At 47.7% G+C, this 23,539-nt stretch overlaps 1 protein-coding gene across 1 annotated transcript in view; it reads right to left on the reverse strand.

Moving 5' to 3' along the window:
• Window positions 1–214: 214 nt before the first annotated feature.
• The window catches only part of TNFAIP6 (TNF alpha induced protein 6), a 61,742-nt gene continuing 38,417 nt past the window's right edge, over window positions 215–23,539 (reverse strand). Inside the window, exons 3-6 of the mRNA XM_072122542.1 lie at window positions 12,321–12,482; window positions 11,073–11,301; window positions 10,822–10,862; window positions 215–2,692 (exon numbers count right to left, since the gene is read on the reverse strand). Of these exons, the coding sequence (XP_071978643.1) occupies window positions 2,535–2,692; window positions 10,822–10,862; window positions 11,073–11,301; window positions 12,321–12,482 (590 nt within the window). The 3' untranslated portion in view covers window positions 215–2,534. The remainder of the gene's footprint in view (window positions 2,693–10,821; window positions 10,863–11,072; window positions 11,302–12,320; window positions 12,483–23,539) is intronic.

Here is a 23,539-nt window from a genome sequence, read left to right on the forward strand (position 1 = left end):
GTTAGTAGAATATGAGACGACCGATACTCTGTAACATGAACACTAATAATGGTAACACAGACACCGCCACAAGGTGGCGCTCATGATGCAGTGTAGGACTATACAAGGGTTTATACAGGAGGAGAGGGAAGTTTAACAATTACAGCTCCGGAAATTCAATGAAACAAGTTTAATTTATGAATACATTAGAAATTTACATTATTTTCAGAAATATTAGTTAAAATGTATGAAAGAACCCAACAGTAAGAAATACTTAAAGGGATATTCCATTTTCAGTAAATAAATGTTGTGGAATGATGATTTTGTACGATTTAGAAAAGACTTACGTGAAGTTTAATACAATCCTTGCAGGTTTCACGGTCTGTTCTGTATCTCCGCAGGTGTCTCCGATAATACCTAATATCCTTAGGTTATGTTCACACAGTGTTTTTTAGTAGCAGTATTCCCCTATCCTGCCATGGTTGTAGGGGATTTCCCCTAACTTGCTGATAGGTGGGGGTCTCAGTGATGAGATCCCCACAGATCACGAGAACGAGGGGTCCCTGTCAGCTCCGTAGAGATGAACGGGCAGCCTGGGCATGGGCGACCGGCTGTTGTCACTCATCTGGGGGAGAGACGAGGGGTCTGACGGGGGTACATCTGATTCCCCCGGACCCCCCATTCTCTTGATCTGTTCACTAAAGGGGAAATCACCTTTAACCGATTGTACATGGCTTTTCTGCTTTTTGCCGGGGATACAAGGGGATGTTTTGCGGATCTGATTTTGAGGCAGGCGGCTGTTTTAAATTTTGATCTGAAAACCAGTTTCATAGTTTTTAATCTTTGCATAACTTACTTAGAGGGATCCTGTCATCAGATTTAACCCCACTAAACTACTAGCCCCCTCAGGTAGGGTATAAAATGTCCTTTCTAGCATTCCATCTTTTATGTCAAATATTACCAGTTTACCTATGAAAAAATTCCACCAATGTGAAAATGAGCACAGAAGAGTCACTTTTTTGCTTAGATGAGTCAAGTTTAGAGGCTGCAGGGGGAGGGTCAATTCAGAAGTCTTTATCTTCCGTTCTATAGAACACAGAATTATGCTCCCGGTGTCACATTAAAGATAAGAATCTCATCTTTCACATTCTGGTTGTATGAGCTACAGAACCATCGATATTTGGAAATGCAAGATGTAGATAAAGATCTAGTTCCTGTCTATGTTTCTAGGTGCTATAGAAGTGACACTTCCCTCCAGCAACTAAACTTGACTCATCTCAGACAAAATCTAACTCTTTGTTAATTTTCACATGACATTGGAGAAGGTAAAGGTAAATTTCACATAAAAGAGGAAATTCTAAAAGAGACATTTCATCCCCTACCTGATGGGTCTAGTAGTTTACTGGGGTCAAATCTGGGGACAGTGTCCTTTAAAAGAGGTTTCCCCAAAAGTTACCTATTCTCTTTTCACCAGGTAGTGCATACATTACCGATCCCTAGGGTTCAGGGACCTTAACAAGGTGGGAACTGAAAGTCCACGGGAGCATTGCCATATGTAATGGAGCACATTTAGGGACTTCCAGGACACATCCATGACCGACGTCCCATAAATGTGACTAGAGCGCGGCTGAGCATGAAAACCAGCGCTTCATCACATGTGCGTCACTTACTAGACCTTCTGTTCTCCAGTGATAGTCGGTACCAGTGACTGGATCTGCATCAACCCTACACGTTACATAAGGATGGGGATAAGTGTCATTTGTGGCACAAACCCTGTAAGCGAACCTGTCACTAGGAAAGTCATTTTTTAGCTGGTGACAGGTTCTAATAGCCTAAAATGCCTTTCTCAGCATTCTGAATCATTTCAGTGCTTTAAGATAGTTCAATCCACATTACCTGGATCCCTGCTAGCAGCGTGTGGTGAGTCTCGGGGGAGGGGGCAGCTGCAGCCTGAGTCTCAGTCTTCTCATGTGTTCTCTGTCCCCTCCATACCATCCCCCTTCCTCCTCTGCTGGCTCAATGCAGATTAAAGGAAGTGGAGAGGGGGGAGGGAGCAGGATGAGTGTGAAGGAGAGGAGACTGACACAGGGTACAGCCGCTCCTTCCCCGGGACCTACCTTGCGATGCTGGCAGAGAGCCAGGTAATGGAAAATAAACAATTATAAAGTAGTGCAATGATTCAGAATGCTGACAGAGGTATTTTTAATATCAGCACAGCATAGTCTATTGGAACAAGATGGAAAGCAGTGCTATCATTTTTTATGTTCAATAAATAACCTTTATTCGCTGAAGCTGGAATACCCCAGTAACACGTCTGCGTATGTACAGATGTCCGCCTCGGCCTCCTCATAATTCATCATTGTGTGTAACATCAGTATGTAACATGGAAACTCGGAGCAGTAATCTATCAAAGTCAGCCGGACGCTAAGTGCCCCACTCATCTCTCATTAAAGTCAATTGGAGCCAAGCCCAGAGCAGTCGCGGACAGATGAATCACCACCGTCTCCATCGCTCCACTTGCTCCGTGCCTCTGGAAACGTTCCCTGGAAGTGTATTTACTTAATATTGTCATCGTACAGGTCATGATAGGCGTCAGACGTGAGGTTCCCGTCCCTTCCGTGGATGAGGCGCTGCTCCAGGGCCGTGTACTTGATCTGAAATCCTCCTCCTGTGATGGAACTGTCTGATAAGAATTTTAATGTCATGACATTCCCTGAAACCAAAGAAAAAGGGTCACTGAAGTGTGAGTAAGGGTTTGGAATATTCTTACAAATCTGTTTGGGTGCAAATCTCTGCACAGCCTTGATTAATGGCGGGATGTGATGACTGGGATACAGTTACATGACGTGTCACCTCCCGGTGTGCTGTGTGTCACCTCCCGGTGTGTTGTGTGTCACCTCCCCCCGGTGTGCTGTGTGTCACCTCTCCCCCGGTGTGCTGTGTGTCACCTCCCCCCCCCCCCGGTGTGCTGTGTGTCACCTCCCCCCCCCGGTGTGCTGTGTGTCACCTCCCCCCCCCGGTGTGCTGTGTGTCACCTCCCCCCGGTGTGCTGTGTGTCACCTCCCCCCCCCGGTGTGCTGTGTGTCACCTCCCCCCGGTGTGCTGTGTGTCACCTCCCAACCCGGTGTGCTGTGTGTCACCTCCCCCCCAGTGTGCTGTGTGTCACCTCCCCCCCAGTGTGCTGTGTGTCACCTCCCCCCCCCGGTGTGCTGTGTGTCACCTCCCCCCCCCCGTGTGCTGTGTGTCACCTCCCCCCGGTGTGCTGTGTGTCACCTCCCAACCCGGTGTGCTGTGTGTCACCTCCCCCCCAGTGTGCTGTGTGTCACCTCCCCCGCGGTGTGCTGTGTGTCACCTCCCCTGCGGTGTGCTGTGTGTCACCTCCCCCCCGGTGTGCTGTGTGTCACCTCTCCCCCGGTGTGCTGTGTGTCACCTCCCCCCCGGTGTGCTGTGTGTCACCTCTCCCCCGGTGTGCTGTGTGTCACCTCCCTCCCGGTGTGCTGTGTGTCACCTCCCCCCCGGTGTGCTGTGTGTCACCTCCCCCCCGGTGTGCTGCGTGTCACCTCCCTCCCGGTGTGCTGTGTGTCACCTCCCCCCCGGTGTGCTGTGTGTCACCTCCATCCTGGTGTGCTGTGTGTCACCTCCCCCCGGTGTGCTGTGTGTCACCTCCCCTGCGGTGTGCTGTGTGTCACCTCCCCTGCGGTGTGCTGTGTGTCACCTCCCCCCCGGTGTGCTGTGTGTCACCTCCCCCCCGGTGTGCTGTGTGTCACCTCCCCCCCGGTGTGCTGTGTGTCACCTCCCCCCCGGTGTGCTGTGTGTCACCTCCCCTGCGGTGTGCTGTGTGTCACCTCCCCCCCCGGTGTGCTGTGTGTCACCTCCCCCCCGGTGTGCTGTGTGTCACCTCCCCCCCGGTGTGCTGTGTGTCACCTCCCCTGCGGTGTGCTGTGTGTCACCTCCCCTGCGGTGTGCTGTGTGTCACCTCTCTCCCGGTGTGCTGTGTGTCACCTCCCCTGTGGTGTGCTGTGTGTCACCTCCCCTGCGGTGTGCTGTGTGTCACCTCCCCTGCGGTGTGCTGTGTGTCACCTCCCCCGCGGTGTGCTGTGTGTCACCTCCCCCCCGGTGTGCTGTGTGTCACCTCCCCCCCGGTGTGCTGTGTGTCACCTCCCCCCCGGTGTGCTGTGTGTCACCTCCCCCCCGGTGTGCTGTGTGTCACCTCTCTCCCGGTGTGCTGTGTGTCACCTCCCCTGCGGTGTGCTGTGTGTCACCTCCCTCACGGTGTGCTGTGTGTCACCTCCCTCACGGTGTGCTGTGTGTCACCCCCCCCCTCCCCCCGGTGCGCTGTGTGTCACCTTCCCCCCGGTGTGCTGGGTGTCACCTCCCCCCCTGGTGACACACCTCCCCTCCCCCCCGGTGTGCTGTGTGTCACCTCTCCCCCGGTGTGCTGTGTGTCACCTCTCCCCCGGTGTGCTGTGTGTCACCTCCCCCCCGGTGTGCTGTGTGTCACCTCCCCCCCGGTGTGCTGTGTGTCACCTCCCCCCCGGTGTGCTGTGTGTCACCTCTCTCCCGGTGTGCCGTGTGTCACCTCCCGGTGTGCCGTGTGTCACCTCCCGGTGTGCTGTGTGTCACCTCCCCTGCGGTGTGCTGTGTGTCACCTCCCTCACGGTGTGCTGTGTGTCACCTCCCTCACGGTGTGCTGTGTGTCACCTCCCCTGCGGTGTGCTGTGTGTCACCCCCCCCCTCCCCCCGGTGCGCTGTGTGTCACCTTCCCCCCGGTGTGCTGGGTGTCACCTCCCCCCCTGGTGACACACCTCCCCTCCCCCCCGGTGTGCTGTGTGTCACCTCTCCCCCGGTGTGCTGTGTGTCACCTCTCCCCCGGTGTGCTGTGTGTCACCTCCCCCCCGGTGTGCTGTGTGTCACCTCCCCCCCGGTGTGCTGTGTGTCACCTCCCCTGCGGTGTGCTGTGTGTCACCTCTCTCCCGGTGTGCCGTGTGTCACCTCTCTCCCGGTGTGCCGTGTGTCACCTCCCCTGCGGTGTGCTGTGTGTCACCTCCCGGTGTGCTGTGTGTCACCTCCCCTGCGGTGTGCCGTGTGTCACCTCCCCTGCGGTGTGCCGTGTGTCACCTCCCCTGCGGTGTGCTGTGTGTCACCTCCCGGTGTGCTGTGTGTCACCTCCCCTGCGGTGTGCTGTGTGTCACCCCCCCCCCCCCGGTGTTCTGTGTGTCACCTCCCCCCCGGTGTGCTGTGTGTCACCTCCCCTGCGGTGTGCTGTGTGTCACCTCCCCCCCGGTGTGCTGTGTGTCACCTCTCTCCCCCCCCGGTGTGCTGTGTGTCACCTCTCCCCCGGTGTTCTGTGTTTCACCTCCCCCCCGGTGTGCTGTGTGTCACCTCTCCCCCGGTGTGCTGTGTGTCACCTCTCTCCCCCCCCCCCCCGGTGTGCTGTGTGTCACCTCTCCCCCGGTGTGCTGTGTGTCACCTCTCTCCCCCCCCCCGGTGTGCTGTGTGTCACCTCTCCCCCGGTGTTCTGTGTGTCACCTCCCCCCCGGTGTGCTGTGTGTCACCTCTCCCCCGGTGTGCTGTGTGTCACCTCTCCCCCGGTGTGCTGTGTGTCACCTCCCCCCCGGTGTGCTGTGTGTCACCTCCCCCCCGGTGTGCTGTGTGTCACCTCCCCCCCGGTGTGCTGTGTGTCACCTCTCCCCCCCCCCCCCCCCCCGGTGTGCTGTGTGTCACCTCTCCCCCGGTGTTCTGTGTGTCGGTGTTCTGTGTGTCACCTCTCCCCCGGTGTGCTGTGTGTCACCTCTCCCCCGGTGTGCTGTGTGTCACCTCCCCCCCCGGTGTGCTGTGTGTCACCTCCCCCCCGGTGTGCTGTGTGTCACCTCTCCCCCGGTGTGCTGTGTGTCACCTCCCCCCCGGTGTGCTGTGTGTCACCTCCCCCCCCCCGGTGCGCTGTGTGTCACCTCTCCCCCGGTGTTCTGTGTGTCACCTCTCCCCTGGTGTGCTGTGTGTCACCTCCCCCCCGGTGTGCTGTGTGTCACCTCTCCCCCGGTGTGCTGTGTGTCACCTCCCCCCCGGTGTGCTGTGTGTCACCCCCCCCCCCCCCGGTGCGCTGTGTGTCACCTCTCCCCCGGTGTTCTGTGTGTCACCTCCCCCCCCGGTGTGCTGTGTGTCACCTCCCCCCCGGTGTGCTGTGTGTCACCTCCCCCCCGGTGTGCGGTGTGTCACCTCCCCCCCCCCGGTGTGCTGTGTGTCACCTCCCCCGGTGTGCTGTGTGTCACCTCCCCCCCCCCGGTGCGCTGTGTGTCACCTCTCCCCCGGTGTTCTGTGTGTCGGTGTTCTGTGTGTCACCTCCCCCCCGGTGTGCTGTGTGTCACCTCTCCCCCGGTGTGCTGTGTGTCACCTCCCCCCCCCGGTGTGCTGTGTGTCACCTCTCCCCCGGTGTTCTGTGTGTCGGTGTTCTGTGTGTCACCTCCCCCCCGGTGTGCTGTGTGTCACCTCTCCCCCGGTGTGCTGTGTGTCACCTCCCCCCCCGGTGTGCTGTGTGTCACCTCCCCCCCGGTGTGCTGTGTGTCACCTCTCCCCCGGTGTGCTGTGTGTCACCTCCCCCCCGGTGTGCTGTGTGTCACCTCCCCCCCCCCGGTGCGCTGTGTGTCACCTCTCCCCCGGTGTTCTGTGTGTCACCTCTCCCCTGGTGTGCTGTGTGTCACCTCCCCCCCGGTGTGCTGTGTGTCACCTCTCCCCCGGTGTGCTGTGTGTCACCTCTCCCCCGGTGTTCTGTGTGTCACCTCCCCCCCCGGTGTGCTGTGTGTCACCTCCCCCCCGGTGTGCTGTGTGTCACCTCCCCCCCCGGTGTGCTGTGTGTCACCTCCCCCCCCGGTGTGCTGTGTGTCACCTCCCCCCCGGTGTGCTGTGTGTCACCTCTCCCCCGGTGTGCTGTGTGTCACCTCCCCCCCGGTGTGCTGTGTGTCACCTCCCCCCCCCCGGTGCGCTGTGTGTCACCTCTCCCCCGGTGTTCTGTGTGTCACCTCTCCCCTGGTGTGCTGTGTGTCACCTCCCCCCCGGTGTGCTGTGTGTCACCTCTCCCCCGGTGTGCTGTGTGTCACCTCTCCCCCGGTGTTCTGTGTGTCACCTCCCCCCCCGGTGTGCTGTGTGTCACCTCCCCCCCGGTGTGCTGTGTGTCACCTCCCCCCCGGTGTGCGGTGTGTCACCTCCCCCCCCCGGTGTGCTGTGTGTCACCTCCCCCGGTGTGCTGTGTGTCACCTCCCCCCCCCCGGTGCGCTGTGTGTCACCTCTCCCCCGGTGTTCTGTGTGTCACCTCTCCCCTGGTGTGCTGTGTGTCACCTCCCCCCCGGTGTGCTGTGTGTCACCTCTCCCCCGGTGTGCTGTGTGTCACCTCCCCCCCGGTGTGCTGTGTGTCACCTCCCCCCCCCCCCGGTGCGCTGTGTGTCACCTCTCCCCCGGTGTTCTGTGTGTCACCTCCCCCCCCGGTGTGCTGTGTGTCACCTCCCCCCCGGTGTGCTGTGTGTCACCTCCCCCCCCCCCCGGTGCGCTGTGTGTCACCTCTCCCCCGGTGTGCTGTGTGTCACCTCCCCCCCGGTGTGCTGTGTGTCACCTCCCCCCCCCCCCGGTGCGCTGTGTGTCACCTCTCCCCCGGTGTTCTGTGTGTCACCTCCCCCCCCGGTGTGCTGTGTGTCACCTCCCCCCCGGTGTGCTGTGTGTCACCGCTGTGTGGACCCTGCTTCATCTCTGTTCTGAGCATGGTCCCATGGTCGCGTCGTATATATTGGGCCCTGCTATATAACCCAACTTTCTTACTAATTGCTGGACTTACACTTGGCTCGCCACTGGTGCTTTGACCTAGACTGTCGTGGCTTTTCTTATTTGCTCTTGTTTGGACTGTAGCTTTACTGGCTCTGACGTTGGTTTGACCAGCTTACTTATAGTGTAAGTTTGGAAGGTTCCAGAACATAAATGCTCCACAGCCGCCAAGCAGATACATCAAAAGTCCATCATTATTATAACCCACACTATTTAAATGTTAATGGCTTTTTCCAGGAAGCACAGGATAGGGCCTAACTTGCTTATCGGTGGGGGTCTCAGTGATGGGAACCCCACAGATCACTAGAACAGGGGTCCGATGGCTGGAGCAGACGGTCACACATGGACGAGCAGCTGAGTCCAGTGCTCAGCAATCTCTGTCAGTTCCACAGAGATGAACGGGGCAGCCTGAGCATGTGCGACCAGTTGCAGCAGCCATCCAGGTCCATCAGACCCCTGTTCTAGTGATCTGTGGGGGTCCATTCACTGAGGTCCCCACTGATCTAACTTACTTTGTGGGAAAACACCTTTAAGCACGAGGTTAATGGCATAAGCCATTATAACAGGTAACTGACACATTGGGGCAGATTTACTTACCCGGTCCATTCGCGATCCAGCGGCGCGTTCTCGGCGCTGGATTCGGGTCCGGCCGGGATTTATTAAGGTAGTTCCTCTGCCGTCCACCAGGTGGCGCTGCTGCACTGAAAAGCATCGGAACGCACTGGAGTTCACCGGCTCGGGCTGAGTGAAGGTAAGTGCAAGCTCCGCGACAGATTTTTTGTTTTAAATGCAGCGGTTTTTCTGAATCCGTCGGGTTTTCGTTCAGTCACGCCCCCGATTTCCGTCGCGTGCATGCCAGCGCCGATGCGCCACACTCCGATCGCGTGCACCAAAATCCCGAGGCAATTCAGGGGAAATCGTCGCAAATCGGAAATATTCGGGTAACACCTCGGGAAAACGAATTGGGCCCTTAGTAAATGACCCGCAGTATGATTGGCAGCGCTATGTAGCACATGTCTGACACATGGAGGCTTCATGCAAATACTGCAGTAAGACATTTGGGTACAATTAACATACACTGGTACTAAGTTCACCACGTGCATGCCCACAAACATCCTGATAAATCCACTGGGCGTCCCCCAGGCCCCTTCACCACTGCCCGTGCCCCCTTCATGCCCCTCCATTCACACTTGGCTGAGGTGGTGTAAGTGGGGAATAAGAAGCAATTCCTATCCATGTGTCAGGAATTGCGCCTATTTTAGGTGAACGCAGGGCTGCATCTGCCATGAGGCGATATGAAAATCTTGCCTCAGGCGGCAGATGCACAAGCCCTGAGGCAAGCGGCAAAATTTGGGGCCGTAATGTGGGTGATTGGGGTGGCCATCGCCGCCCAACTCGCCACATGAAAAAAAAAAATTTGCAGGTCTCTTTAAGAGACAGACGCAAATGATGAACAGAGCGGCGGCGGCGGCACAGATGCTTCTGTCCGTGCCGCTCTGTTGCTCTGGATGACTCAGGCAGCGTGCGGTGACTTCACACTGCCTGCGCCCCTTCACAGAGCAACACAAGGCAAGGCTGATACAGGGTATATTATACATTATATATTCTAATATTGTATATTATAGAATATAGGGGCTGCGTATAATATAATAAGGGGGCTACATAATATGTAAGGGGGGTTGTATATTACAGAATATGGGAGCTGTGTATTTTATAATAAGGGGAGCTGTATATAATATAAGCAGGGATGCACCAGTCCTGTGTGTGTGTGTGTGGGGGGGGGGGTCATTTAAATTTTCGCCTCAGGCAGCAAATACCCTATAATACCCTATATATATACCCTATATATTTCATGGTTGCTGGTCCCTCTGTTTTTTTAGATTTTTTATGGATATATCAAATTTGGCAGGTGGTTTTAGTGTCCCTGGGCCCCCTAGAAGCCTTGGATCCTGGGCTACTCCCCTAAACCACCCATATTATAATTCACTTTTGCTTTGGGTTTTGCATTAAAGGGGTTGTCCACTTTCAGAAAATAATTGATACTATTTGTGTAATGAAGAGTTACACAGGTTTCCATTAAATTTCTGTATCAATTCCTTACAGTTTTCTAGATCTCTGCTTGCTGTCAGTCTATGGGAAGCATCACAGTTTACTTCCACTGGATAGAAATCTGGTCCATGGTCATGTGATGTCATACAGGTGCACAAGCTCTTAGTATCACAGGGAGTAATCAGAGCCAATTGATACTAACAAGCCGTGCACCTGTGTGACATCCCATCACATGTTCATAGAAGAGGCAGGAAAAAATAGGTCTGCTGCACTGAAAAGCATCGGAACGCACTGGAGTTCACCGGCTCGGGCTGAGTGAAGGTAAGTGCAAGCTCCGCGACAGATTTTTTTGTTTTAAATGCACCGGTTTTTCTGAATCCGTCGGGTTTTCGTTCGGCCACGCCCCCGATTTCCGTCGTGTGCATGCCAGCGCCGATGCGCCACACTGCGCAACAAAGCAACGCAACGCAGCAGCAAAGCAACGAGTACAAACCTCTTTATCCTGCCTCTTCTATCTATCTCTGCTATCCGCTGCCTGCAAGTTTAGTTCCTCTGCAGAAGCGTCGTGACGTCGTGACATTTTCCCTACCACTGGAATTAATTACTATATCTTATTCATTGCCTGCGCTATGTTACTTCTCTATCCATGGATCCCATCACATAGACAGATTCCTGTCCACTGGAAGTAAACATAGAAGCTTTCTATAAAATGACAGGAAGCAGAGATCTAGAAAACCATGAGAAACGGATACAGAAGTATATTGGAAAATAGTATAACAATTATTATATCAATTATTTGCTGAAAGTGGACAACCCCTTTAAGGGCTGGAGCCTAAACTAGCCTGGTCTGGATGAAGATCCTTAGAAATAGGGGTTAAGCTTCATAAAGGCGCCTGGGTCTGTGTCTTTATTAGGAGGGTGATTATTGATTTTGGGATGTGATTACAGACGTGAATTGTTCTATTGATTACACTTTATTGGTACCTGTGCTGATGATCTCTTCGGGAAGCATGTCTCCACAAAATCTGGAAAAATTAAGAGAAAATACAAGAAAAATTCATTTTCAAGGCTGATAAATGTTTCCGTGTAGGATATTTCACCGCTGCAGACATCGGAGCTATTGCTGGATGAGGATGAATAGGAATCACATTGTAGCTCCGGCCTGAATTGTTTTTGCTGTTATATATAAACCTCTGTATTTGGTGCATTTTTACTACATCTTGGGTGCGAATTACCTTCCCACTAAACCGTGAACATCGTCATAGCTGTCATATACTTCCAGGTAGTCAGACAGGCAGTCGGTATCTTCTTCAATATCCATCTCCAGAAACTGCAGGAGAATGGGCTGCCCGATCTTCACCCGGATGTGCCAGTAACAGATCTGTTCATTCTCGTATTCGTCGGGATATCCCGGTGAATTGATGATGCGCTCTTGCTCGGTCAGGACCCCACCGCACTCTTTTGCTGTAAAAAAACAAAAATGCGTTAGCCTGGTCTGGGGTTAGGATGTGATGGCTTCCAGAGAAGGAGAAACTGCCGTATATGCGGTGTAATGTCATACACTCGTGTTCCAAAAGGTCAAAACGGTGAAGTAGGCAACTGCGTCCACGTTAACACCTTGGTGACATGGAGGTTACCGGCTATGGTCTAACTCATATATCCTATCCAAAACCAGAGAAGAAATGAACGGGTCACTCACCAAAAAGTGCAGGTTTTTATTTCAGCCGACGGGACAATACAGAGCGGTGCCGGACACGCCGGCGGGCCGTTTCGCGCTGCGGGCGCTTTCTGAGGTCTGTCACTTCCTTTCAGTGTAGGGGGCACCCTCCAGTTGGGAGGCATCATGTAGGGCGCTTGTCAAGTAGACAGGGAAGGTTGTACCAGGGCTCGCTCTCCGCCAATTTACTAGGGATGAGGAGACCCATTGCTCACCCCAAGGTTTACAGTTTGGGTGCTCGGGCTCACCCCTTGTTGGCACCAATTGCAGGTGTTAACTCTTTGAATGCCGATGGCGAAGCTGGAATGCATTCACGCCTCCATGAACATTTCCCTACAAGTCCCCCCCCCTTCTCCGAGAAGCATGGTGGCCCCTGGCCCCCCTTCAGTACCCTCGATCTAAGGGGACGGGGAACTACAACTACCCCTCACCTGACAGTCTGAGCGGACCCACTACTACCTGTCCTGTCACCATTTCTAGTCTGTATTTGGATGAATTATCATGAAATGAACTTTGCAAAACCAATATGTGTGAACTACGAAGCCAAAGATCACGCAACAAATGAAGTGTAATCCCTGCAAAATCTCACGGCCTAGGGACAACCTGTATTGGTGTGAACGAGGTTTTGCAGGTTATGAGCTGAATGTCTTGGCAGATTTTTGCCCATATAAAAAACTACTGGGAATTTTGCCAGATGTGACTTGGAGGCTTCTCGGCCTACGAAAAACACTATGGTTTCCAGTTTGGCATTTAACCCTTCCCTTACCGTGAGGGTTATAGCAGTAGGCGTCCCATCTTTCGCTCTTGTTTAACCGGAAACCGTAGTCAATGATGCCTTTTCTTCCGAATCCGCAGTTGAAGGTAGGCTTGACGATGGGATAGCCCACTCTGCCCTTGTGTAGCCATCCGGCGGCACAGACGTGGAATCCTGCCGGGTATATAACAATAAGCCATTATTCTACACAGGAAACATCTTTTCTTGGTTGCGCGTTTGTCTTTTTCGGATACGTTGCGGCTTAATTGCATTTAATGGCTTGTAATTCCTTCCACGGTTGCACAGTACATTACAGATCAGACGCTGGGCCTCTCCCGCCATCCTCACTCCATTTAACAAAATGCAAATATACTGCACCATGGACAGGCCCCGGGAGGTTTATTCATGTCTGTTTTTTGTAGGAAACATGATGTATCCGTGTGAGTGCAGTAAGATTCCTCCAACCTGGGACTCAATAGTCCTGAAATCCTGATATCAGACAACACAATACAAACATTGGCGTCTGTTCACACTATAATATAGTCTATTATTTTCTAATTGGGGGGGGGTTACCCATGATACATCAGTCCAGCCAACCTCGGTCAGAGAGGTAGGTGACCTGTTCAATGGTGGAAATTTTAGGTATATTTTGGTGTAAAGGAGTATATACAGGACGCTCATATAATAAGCTACTAGATAAAATACCTTTCTCTTTGGAGGGACAGGCCGGTCCTGAGATTACATATGGATCCTATTATTTCAATAAGAATCATGTAATACTATTCTTCCCCTGTGGGGGCACTGCAGGTTAATCTGACACTTGATTCCCAGTTCCTACTCAAATCAACTTGACTTTCACCAGAACTATAGCCCTAAAATTATCTTTAGCGGACTGTTTATTAAAAATTCAGTCAAAAATGATGTCTCCTAATGCATCTTGATCGTAAAGCAGCAGAATTTAATGTTGGAGGGGAATAAAAAAGAAACAAAGCTACAGCCAGTGTTAGGTATTGTCCCCGGAGAAATATATAAACAGACCTATGTGTGACTGTGAAAAATGCATTTATATTCCAGGATTGTAGCTGCACTTGGTGTACTGGTGTATGAGATCTCTCACTGCCCCTCCCACTGCTCTTAATAAGAACTGTAGCACACTTCTGTTTATTGGGGTGAGGTCTGGGGAGTGATGGGATGCATGTAAAGCACAGCAGTGTGAGGAGGGTCCAGCTACAATCCTCAAATATGAATCCATTTTTGCAGTCCTTGGAGAGCTGTTAGAATCAAATCAGCTCTGTGAGTACACGGTCCAATGCTCCAAGTCCAGCTACAATCTTGATATATGAATCCCTTTTTAGCTGTTGTTGGAGATCCTTGTAATCATACCAGCAGTGTGAAGACACGGACCAGTGATCCAAGTCCAGCGACAATCCTAAAATATAAATCAAGTTTTTACAAATGATATGGGATAACCATGAAGAAAGTCCTTCCCTAAATCCATCCACAAAACAAACAAACACAATAAGATTGGTCAACAAGCCAGGTCACAACTGAGATTGCATTTAATGTAAAATGTTGTAAAGCTTTATATGCTGCTATATAAATAAAGATTATTATTATTATTAAGCCGAATACACAAAGAATAGTCAAGAATGAGTAGAATAATCTAAGCAGCAGAGGGAGCAGCACATGCAGGGGATGTATCAGATTTATTAACCCCTGCTGGACCCTGGCTACCACCGGTGGGGTAGATTCAGCAGCCCAGCCACTAGAGCTCTGTTCAGACTGGCGCCTGGGGTGATCCAGGAGGATTCAGCGTTTTCTTAGCCTGGACATGCGAGTTGCAGGAGACACAGACGTAAGAGTGACCTCTCCGGCTCAGAACCAGATGTCGCGGGGGGTCATCGTCACCTTAGGTTTTTTTTTTAGCGTTTGGAAGGGATTAGGAAGCGGAAGCGTCGGAATAACAGGGGATGGGAAATGTTTACTGGCTGGACAGTCCCTTTAAATATGGAGACACAGAAATCTGGTCCTATCTCCATTACAGGTGCCGTCTGCTCCGCGGAGTAATGTCATTGGGTCCAGACGTACAGTACACGGAGCAGCAGAAGTTCTGGGGTAAATTACCACCATTTAGGTTTCTCACAACTTGTGACAGGAAGGTTTTTGTTACATGTCTGGCATTTCCTAGGAAATGATGTCATGTGACGATCACTCCTGTACTACACAATGCCATTATTTAACCCTCGCCAAAATTCAATCAACTGCAGATGTTAGGGGGAAGCGCTTCACCCCTCAGCCTTTTAGGGAAGATGCTGACGTTTTACATGAACGAGTTTGGATTTTTGGATTTTGCAACATTTGTTGCACAGGTTACATCGAGTTATTAAATCTTTGTGTAGACAATGTATAATCTTCCATCTTTGCTCTGATCCTGTTTGTACCTGGAAACCATCAGTAAGTTGTTGGCAGATTGTTTCTTATTAGTTCCTCTAATTGGTGTACAGCATTGCACTGCAGTGAATGTGATTCTAGCATATAGCCCTCTTAAAGGCATTGGCCACGAGTAACTATGTGAAAGACCGGTAAATGGTAATTATTCCTCGTCAACCCCTTTTAAAGGAAATCTACCATCAAAATCCATCCATCCAACTGTGTGAGATTACAGTTAGCAGAGGGAGGGGGACCTATTTGTAACTGGGGACTATCAGTAAGTTGTTATTCTCATTTGTTGCTCCTTTTGGTATACAACATTTCACAGCAGAAAAAGTAATTCTAGCATATTGGCCAGGAGTAACTAGAGGATAGGTCATCAATAATTATTCCTGGCCTCCTTCCTTCTAAAATCCACAGCCCCTCTGTGCTTCACAGGATGTTACTCTGTCTCAGACCCCTCCCTCTGCCTGGTGTAATCTCAAAAGGTGGGAGAGGGAAAGTGTTCCTTGTCAGTATAACAGCCTGTGAAGCTACAGCACAGAGGAGCTCAGGTAACACCTCCAGAACCCTTCTGGCTCATTAGCATAATTATAAAAGTTGATGTTAGAAGGGAGGAGACCATGGATAACACATATAAGAAGATCCCACAGTCCCGGGGCCTGGATCTATGAGTAATGTCCCCGATTATCAGGATGGATTTATATGTCTTGCAGCTTTCTGATGTAATGATTCAGAGAGATAATTAAAGGAATTGTACAGTAAATATCTACATGAAGCCACTCATCTGTCAGATGGCATCCAATAAGCCACATGCTACGATCTGTGACTGTATCCTTCATCCCTCTGACTCCAGATGTTGATGCTATTCCCGCGTTTGTTTGGATTTCGGGAACATTAATTCCTTTGTAAATTGTTTTGTCTGCAGGCACGAAATTGTCTTGTGGAATTAGAGGATTTTTTACATTTTCTTTTCTTGCATTCCAAAAGGAACAGAACAAGAACCTTATTTGTATAGAGTGAGACCGGATCTATGACCCGTTATTATCCGGATCACAGGGAGATCTCTAGGTCAGTAAATACCCGCATTCAGGGACACTTACTCATAGATCCAGGAACTTAGATGCCAAATAATGCTAATAAACAAGAACCAAGGCCCCAGAAGCAGCTTCACAAGCTGTTATAGTGTCTCAGCCCCCTTCCTGCTCCCTCAGCACTTCACCTTATCCTCTGCCTGAATTAATCTCACTGTAGCATAGGAAGCTTCAGCAAACAGTGCAAGAGGGGATGTGCTCCTGCGCAGTATAACAATCTATGAATCTGTGGCAGCAAGGAGCTCTGGTAACTTCAGTGTCCCATGGGCGCTGAGCTGTGCACATGACAGGGGCCCCCTCAGCATCCAAACTAACATGTGCCAGATATTAGGACTTAAGTACTACTCTATATCCCCTGTATACTCTATATACACTATATCCCCTATATACTCTACATACTCTATATCCCCTATCCTCTATATCCCCTATATCCTCTATATCCCTATATACTCTATATACTCTATATCCCCTATAAACTCTATATCCCCTATATACTCTATATCCTCTATATCCCCTATACCCTCTATATCCCCTATATCCTCTATATCCCTATATACTCTATATACTATATATCTTATATATACTCTATATCCCCTATATACTCTATATCCTCTATATCCCCTATATACTCTATATCCTTTATATCCCCTATATACTTTACATACTCTATATCCCCTATACCCTCTATATCCTCTATATCCCTATATACTCTATATACTATATATCTTATATATACTCTATATCCCCTATATACTCTATATCCTCTATATCCCCTATATACTCTATATCCTCTATATCCCCTATATACTTTACATACTCTATATCCCCTATACCCTCTATATCCCCTATATCAGTGATGGCGAACCTTTTTGAGCCTCAGTGCCCAAACTTCAACCAAAAGCCACTTATTTATTGGAAAGTGCCAGCGCAGCAATTTAAGCAGTAATGTATTTCTCCTTGTTCATTGATAACTTTCAACCCTTCACCCCCCTCCCCCCAAGGACATCAACGCAGTTGAAAGGAGGAGGGCAAACTCATCTATCATTGTAGGAAGATTCTTTGAGTTCTGTCTGTTGAACTTCATTCTGGGGTGATGGCCTGGGTGCCCACAGAGAGGGATCCGAGTGCCGCCTCTGGCACCAGTGCCATAGGTTCGCCACCACTGCCCTATATACTCTATATCCCCTATATACTATATATACTCTATATCCCCTATATACTCTATATCCCCTATATACTATATATACTCTATATCCCCTATATACTCTACATACTCTATATGCTCTATATCCCCTATATACTCTATATACTCTATATCCCCTATACCCTCTATATCCCCTACATACTCTATATCCCCTATATACTCTATATCCCCTATATATAGTCTATATCCCCTATCCTCTATATCCCCTATATCCTCTATATCCCTATATACTCTATATACTCTATATCCCCTATAAACTCTATATCCCCTATATACTCTATATCCTCTATATCCCCTATACCCTCTATATCCCCTATATCCTCTATATCCCTATATACTCTATATACTATATATCTTATATATACTCTATATCCCCTATATACTCTATATCCTCTATATCCCCTATATACTCTATATCCTTTATATCCCCTATATACTTTACATACTCTATATCCCCTATACCCTCTATATCCTCTATATCCCTATATACTCTATATACTATATATCTTATATATACTCTATATCCCCTATATACTCTATATCCTCTATATCCCCTATATACTCTATATCCTCTATATCCCCTATATACTTTACATACTCTATATCCCCTATACCCTCTATATCCCCTATATCAGTGATGGCGAACCTTTTTGAGCCTCAGTGCCCAAACTTCAACCAAAAGCCACTTATTTATTGGAAAGTGCCAGCGCAGCAATTTAAGCAGTAATGTATTTCTCCTTGTTCATTGATAACTTTCAACCCTTCACCCCCCTCCCCCCAAGGACATCAACGCAGTTGAAAGGAGGAGGGCAAACTCATCTATCATTGTAGGAAGATTCTTTGAGTTCTGTCTGTTGAACTTCATTCTGGGGTGATGGCCTGGGTGCCCACGGAGAGGGATCCGAGTGCCGCCTCTGGCACCAGTGCCATAGGTTCGCCACCACTGCCCTATATACTCTATATCCCCTATATACTATATATACTCTATATCCCCTATATACTCTATATCCCCTATATACTATATATACTCTATATCCCCTATATACTCTATATCCCCTATATACTCTACATACTCTATATGCTCTATATCCCCTATATACTCTATTTCCCTATATACTCTATATCCCCTATATACTCTATATCCCCTATATACTATATATCCCTACATACTCTATATCCCCTATATACTATATATCCCCTATATACTCTATACCCCCTATATACTATATATCCCTACATACTCTATATCCCCTATATACTCTATATCCCCTATATACTATATATCCCTACATACTCTATATCCCCTATATACTCTATATCCCCTATATACTCTATATCCCCTATATACTATATATCCCTACATACTCTATATACTCTATATCCCCTATATACTCTATATCCCTATATACTCTATATCCCCTATATACTCTATACACCCTATATACTCTATATACTCTATATCCCCTATATACTCTATACACCCTATATACTTTACATACTCTATATCCCCTATATACTATATATCCCTACATACTCTATATACTCTATATCCCCTATATACTCTATATCCCTATATACTCTATATCCCCTATATACTCTATACACCCTATATACTCTATATACTCTATATCCCCTATATACTCTATACACCCTATATACTCTATATACCCTATATACTCTATATCCCCTATATACTCTATATCCCCTATATACTCTATATCCCTATATACTCTATATCCCTATATACTCTATATACTATATATCTTATATATACTCTATATCCCCTATATACTCTATATCCTCTATATCCCCTATATACTCTATATCCTCTATATCCCCTATATCCTCTATATCCCCTATATACTTTACATACTCTATATCCCCTATATCAGTGATGGCGAACCTTTTTGAGCCTCAGTGCCCAAACTTCAACCAAAAGCCACTTATTTATTGGAAAGTGCCAGCGCAGCAATTTAAGCAGTAATTTATTTCTCCTTGTTCATTGATAACTTTCAATCCTTCAGCCCCCCCCCCCCCCCCCCCCAAGGACATCAACGCAGATGAAAGGAGGAGGGCAAACTCATCTATCATTGTAGGAAGATTCTTTGAGTTCTGTCTGTTGAACTTCATTCTGGGGTGATGGCCTGGGTGCCCACAGAGAGGGATCCGAGTGCCGCCTCTGGCACCAGTGCCATAGGTTCGCCACCACTGCCCTATATACTCTATATCCCCTATATACTATATATACTCTATATCCCCTATATACTCTATATCCCCTATATACTATATATACTCTATATCCCCTATATACTCTATATCCCCTATATACTATATATACTCTATATCCCCTATATACTCTATATCCCTATATACTCTACATACTCTATATGCTCTATATCCCCTATATACTCTATATACTCTATATCCCCTATACCCTCTATATCCCCTACATACTCTATATCCCCTATATACTCTATATCCCCTATATATAGTCTATATCCCCCTATATACTCTATATCAGTGATGGAAACCCTTTTAAAGACCGAGTGCCCAAACTACAACCTAAATCCACTTATTCACCGTGAAGTGCCAGAATGGCATTTGAAGCAGTAACTTATTGGTACTGGTTCTTCCACATCTTTCAATCGTATCGGCCCCTGAGGCCACCAATACAGTTGACAGAAGAGGGCAAATTCAGACTCTCATTGTAGCTTCTCTCCAGGGTCTCTCTGCAGGAAGAATGGTGGGTCCAGCATGAGGACCTCCAAAGATAATGCAGCCCTGTCCGCACCTTCTCACTATTCCTGCAGCTCCAAACATCCAATGAAGTGCTGCTTTAAAATAGCGCTGAGAGCAGCATCTCTTACAGTGTCTGGGACTGCAGGAAGATTGAGTGTTTGGTGAACTCTGTCCTTGGACAATGGCCTGACAGTCCACAGAAAGGGCTCCGAGTGCTCTATATACTCTATATCCCCTATATACTCTATTTCCCTATATACTCTATATCCCCTATATACTCTATATCCCCTATATACTATATATCCCTACATACTCTATATCCCCTATATACTATATATCCCCTATATACTCTATATCCCCTATATACTCTATATCCCTACATACTCTATATCCCCTATATACTCTATATCCCCTATATACTATATATCCCTACATACTCTATATCCCCTATATACTCTATATCCCCTATATACTCTATATCCCCTATATACTCTATATCCCTACATACTCTATATACTCTATATCCCCTATATACTCTATATCCCTATATACTCTATATCCCCTATATACTCTATATCCCCTATATACTATATATCCCTACATACTCTATATCCCCTATATACTATATATCCCCTATATACTCTATATCCCCTATATACTATATATCCCTACATACTCTATATCCCCTATATACTCTATATCCCCTATATACTATATATCCCTACATACTCTATATCCCCTATATACTCTATATCCCCTATATACTCTATATCCCCTATATACTATATATCCCTACATACTCTATATACTCTATATCCCCTATATACTATATATCCCTACATACTCTATATCCCATATATACTCTATATCCCCTATATACTCTATATCCCCTATATACTATATATCCCTACATACTCTATATCCCCTATATACTCTATATCCCCTATATACTCTATATACTCTACATACTGTATATACTCTATATCCCCTATATACTCTATATCCCTATATACTCTATATCCCCTATATACTCTATATCCCCTATATACTATATATCCCTACATACTCTATATCCCCTATATACTCTATATCCCTATATACTCTATATCCCCTATATACTCTATATCCCCTATATACTATATATCCCTACATACTCTATATCCCCTATATACTCTATATCCCCTATATACTCTATATCCCCTATATACTATATATCCCTACATACTCTATATCCCCTATATACTCTATATCCCCTATATACTCTATATACTCTACATACTCTATATACTCTATATCCCCTATATACTCTATATCCCTATATACTCTATATCCCCTATATACTCTATATACTCTATATCCCCTATATACTCTATATCCACTATATACTCTATACACCCTATATACTCTATATACCCCATATACTCTATATACTCTATATCCCCTATATACTCTATATACTCTATATCCCCTATATACTCTATATCCTTTATATCATCTATATCCTCTATATACTTTATATACTCTATATCCCCTGTACCCTTTATATCTTCTCTATGGGGGAGATTTATCAAGCTGCCTAAGAGTAAGAATGTTCTTAGTTGCCCATGGCAACCAATTACAGCGCCCCTTTGAAATATTCATAAGCACTGGTGAAATGAAAGCTGGGCTGTGATTGGTTGCCACGGGTTGTGCCAATATCTTACATCGTTCCAGATAGGTCTGCAGCTTTATATAATATTCAAATATATCATCATTTTTCCCAAAAATTTTGACTTATGATACACTCAATAATTTAAATGAAAAGAGCTGTGAGGTCGTCACTCATAAAAATGTATATATTAGGGCATTTCATGCATTCACTACCAGTACAAGAGACAAGGACACTTAAATTCCCCTTGTAGTTAGACATAATGTCAGCCATTAAAGGGTTAATCCTCCAGAATCCTGTGTGTGACCCAATTGAAACTGACCCATCATAAACAAGGTCACACAGCCCCAGACCTAAACTGGCCAATCACAAGACACATCACACTGCCCCACCCACCTCAGGTATAAATACCAGTGCCAGTCAGTAGGGGCAGGCATTGGGTGGTGAGACAACAAGGCATGAAGAACCAAGGATTTAAAGAACCCTGGACCTATGGAAGCCTGGACCTATGGACTTTGGAACCATGGAACCCTCGACCTAACGAACCCTGGAACTATGGAACCCTGGAACTATGGTACCCTGGAACTATGGTACCCTGGAACTATGGAACCCTGGAACTATGGAGCCCTGGACCTATGGACCTATGGAAGCCTGGACCTATGGACCCTGGAACTATGGAACCCTGGACCTATGGAACCCTGGACCTGTGGAACCCTGGACCTGTGGAACCCTGGACCTATGGAACCCTGGACCTGTGGAACCCTGGACCTATGGAACCCTGGACCTATGGAACCCTGGACCTATGGAACCCTGGACCTATGGTACCCTGGAACTATGGAACCCTGGACCTATGGACCTATGGAACCCTGGACCTATGGTACCCTGGAACTATGGAACCCTGGACCTATGGTACCGTGGAACCCTGGAACTATGAATTTTTTAGCAGTAATCCTCTAAGCCCAGTTTGCTTTACAGCATGGTATTGGTTTATTAGGTAATTAAATTAGGTTCCTTTTAAAGTGGTAAGACCTAATATGTGTGAGCAGCAGTGATTCTAAGTTTCCTTTTTATTTTTTTGCTTATACCTTTGAATATGGCATCAGTGGTTTGAATTTGATTTGTAATATTTGGGTTTCTTTGTTGTCCTCTGGGGATGTCCGAGTTTTTATAGAGGACCTGTCACCTAAACTTTCGGCACTAGGAGCTGCTTACTAAATTGGGTGACAGGTCCTCTTTAACTTTTCATCAATCTTACTGACAAGTGAGTTGGGTGAGAGCCCAAGCTGCGGGACCTCCACTGTTGAAGGGAATGAGTATGACCCACACTACGAAGCAGAACAAACATGGACCCCCACCCCTTCTCCATAATATGAATGTATTACTCATTCACTGTTTAGGGTTCTCCATTTATTTTGGAGGACTTTTATAATAGTACAAAAAGAGTTGTCTCTTTAGAAGAACCATCCACCACAAGACATATTAAACTGACAAGATGAATTTCATGTCCTAACAAAGGTCTTCTGCTGAGTGTAATTGTATTCCTTAAAAGTGCCCAAAAAGGGGCTGATTGGTTCTGTAGTCACCTCTTGTACCATACAGGAAGGTGAGACTCCGCCCATGAATATAACATGAAACGGAAGCACCACCCATAAAGATAACGGGCAAAGATTGCACTGCCCATGAGGAGAAAATAAAACGGATGCTTGACATTTGGGGGAACAGAAGTGAAGCTCTATCCAAGGACTCTATCAAGCCAGAACAATTATGAAATACGGATCTCATCCTGCATTTAGCAGGAAGATAATTAACAACAACCTGTAATCATGTTGATGTTCTCCAATGTTGCTTTACTATCTTGGCCTTGTTTTGCTGCTGCCGCCAGTAGTTTCTGGGTCCGAAGGTGCAGGTCCTTCTCATCGTCTGATTTAAAGGGCTATGGGTCTGGTCAGCCCACCAAGAAGTCTCTCCAATGCGGAGACTTGGATAATGCCCTTAAAATTAACTCCAAACCCACAATAAGGAGATCTGGGCATAGATCTGGGAGATTCGTTATGTGGTTAAAGATGTTTTTCTGTGGCAGAATAAGTCAAGGGAAAAGGAACAAATAGTAATCAGC

This window comes from Engystomops pustulosus, chromosome 8, assembly GCF_040894005.1.
Source record: "Engystomops pustulosus chromosome 8, aEngPut4.maternal, whole genome shotgun sequence".
NCBI classification, from domain to species: Eukaryota; Metazoa; Chordata; class Amphibia; order Anura; family Leptodactylidae; genus Engystomops; species Engystomops pustulosus.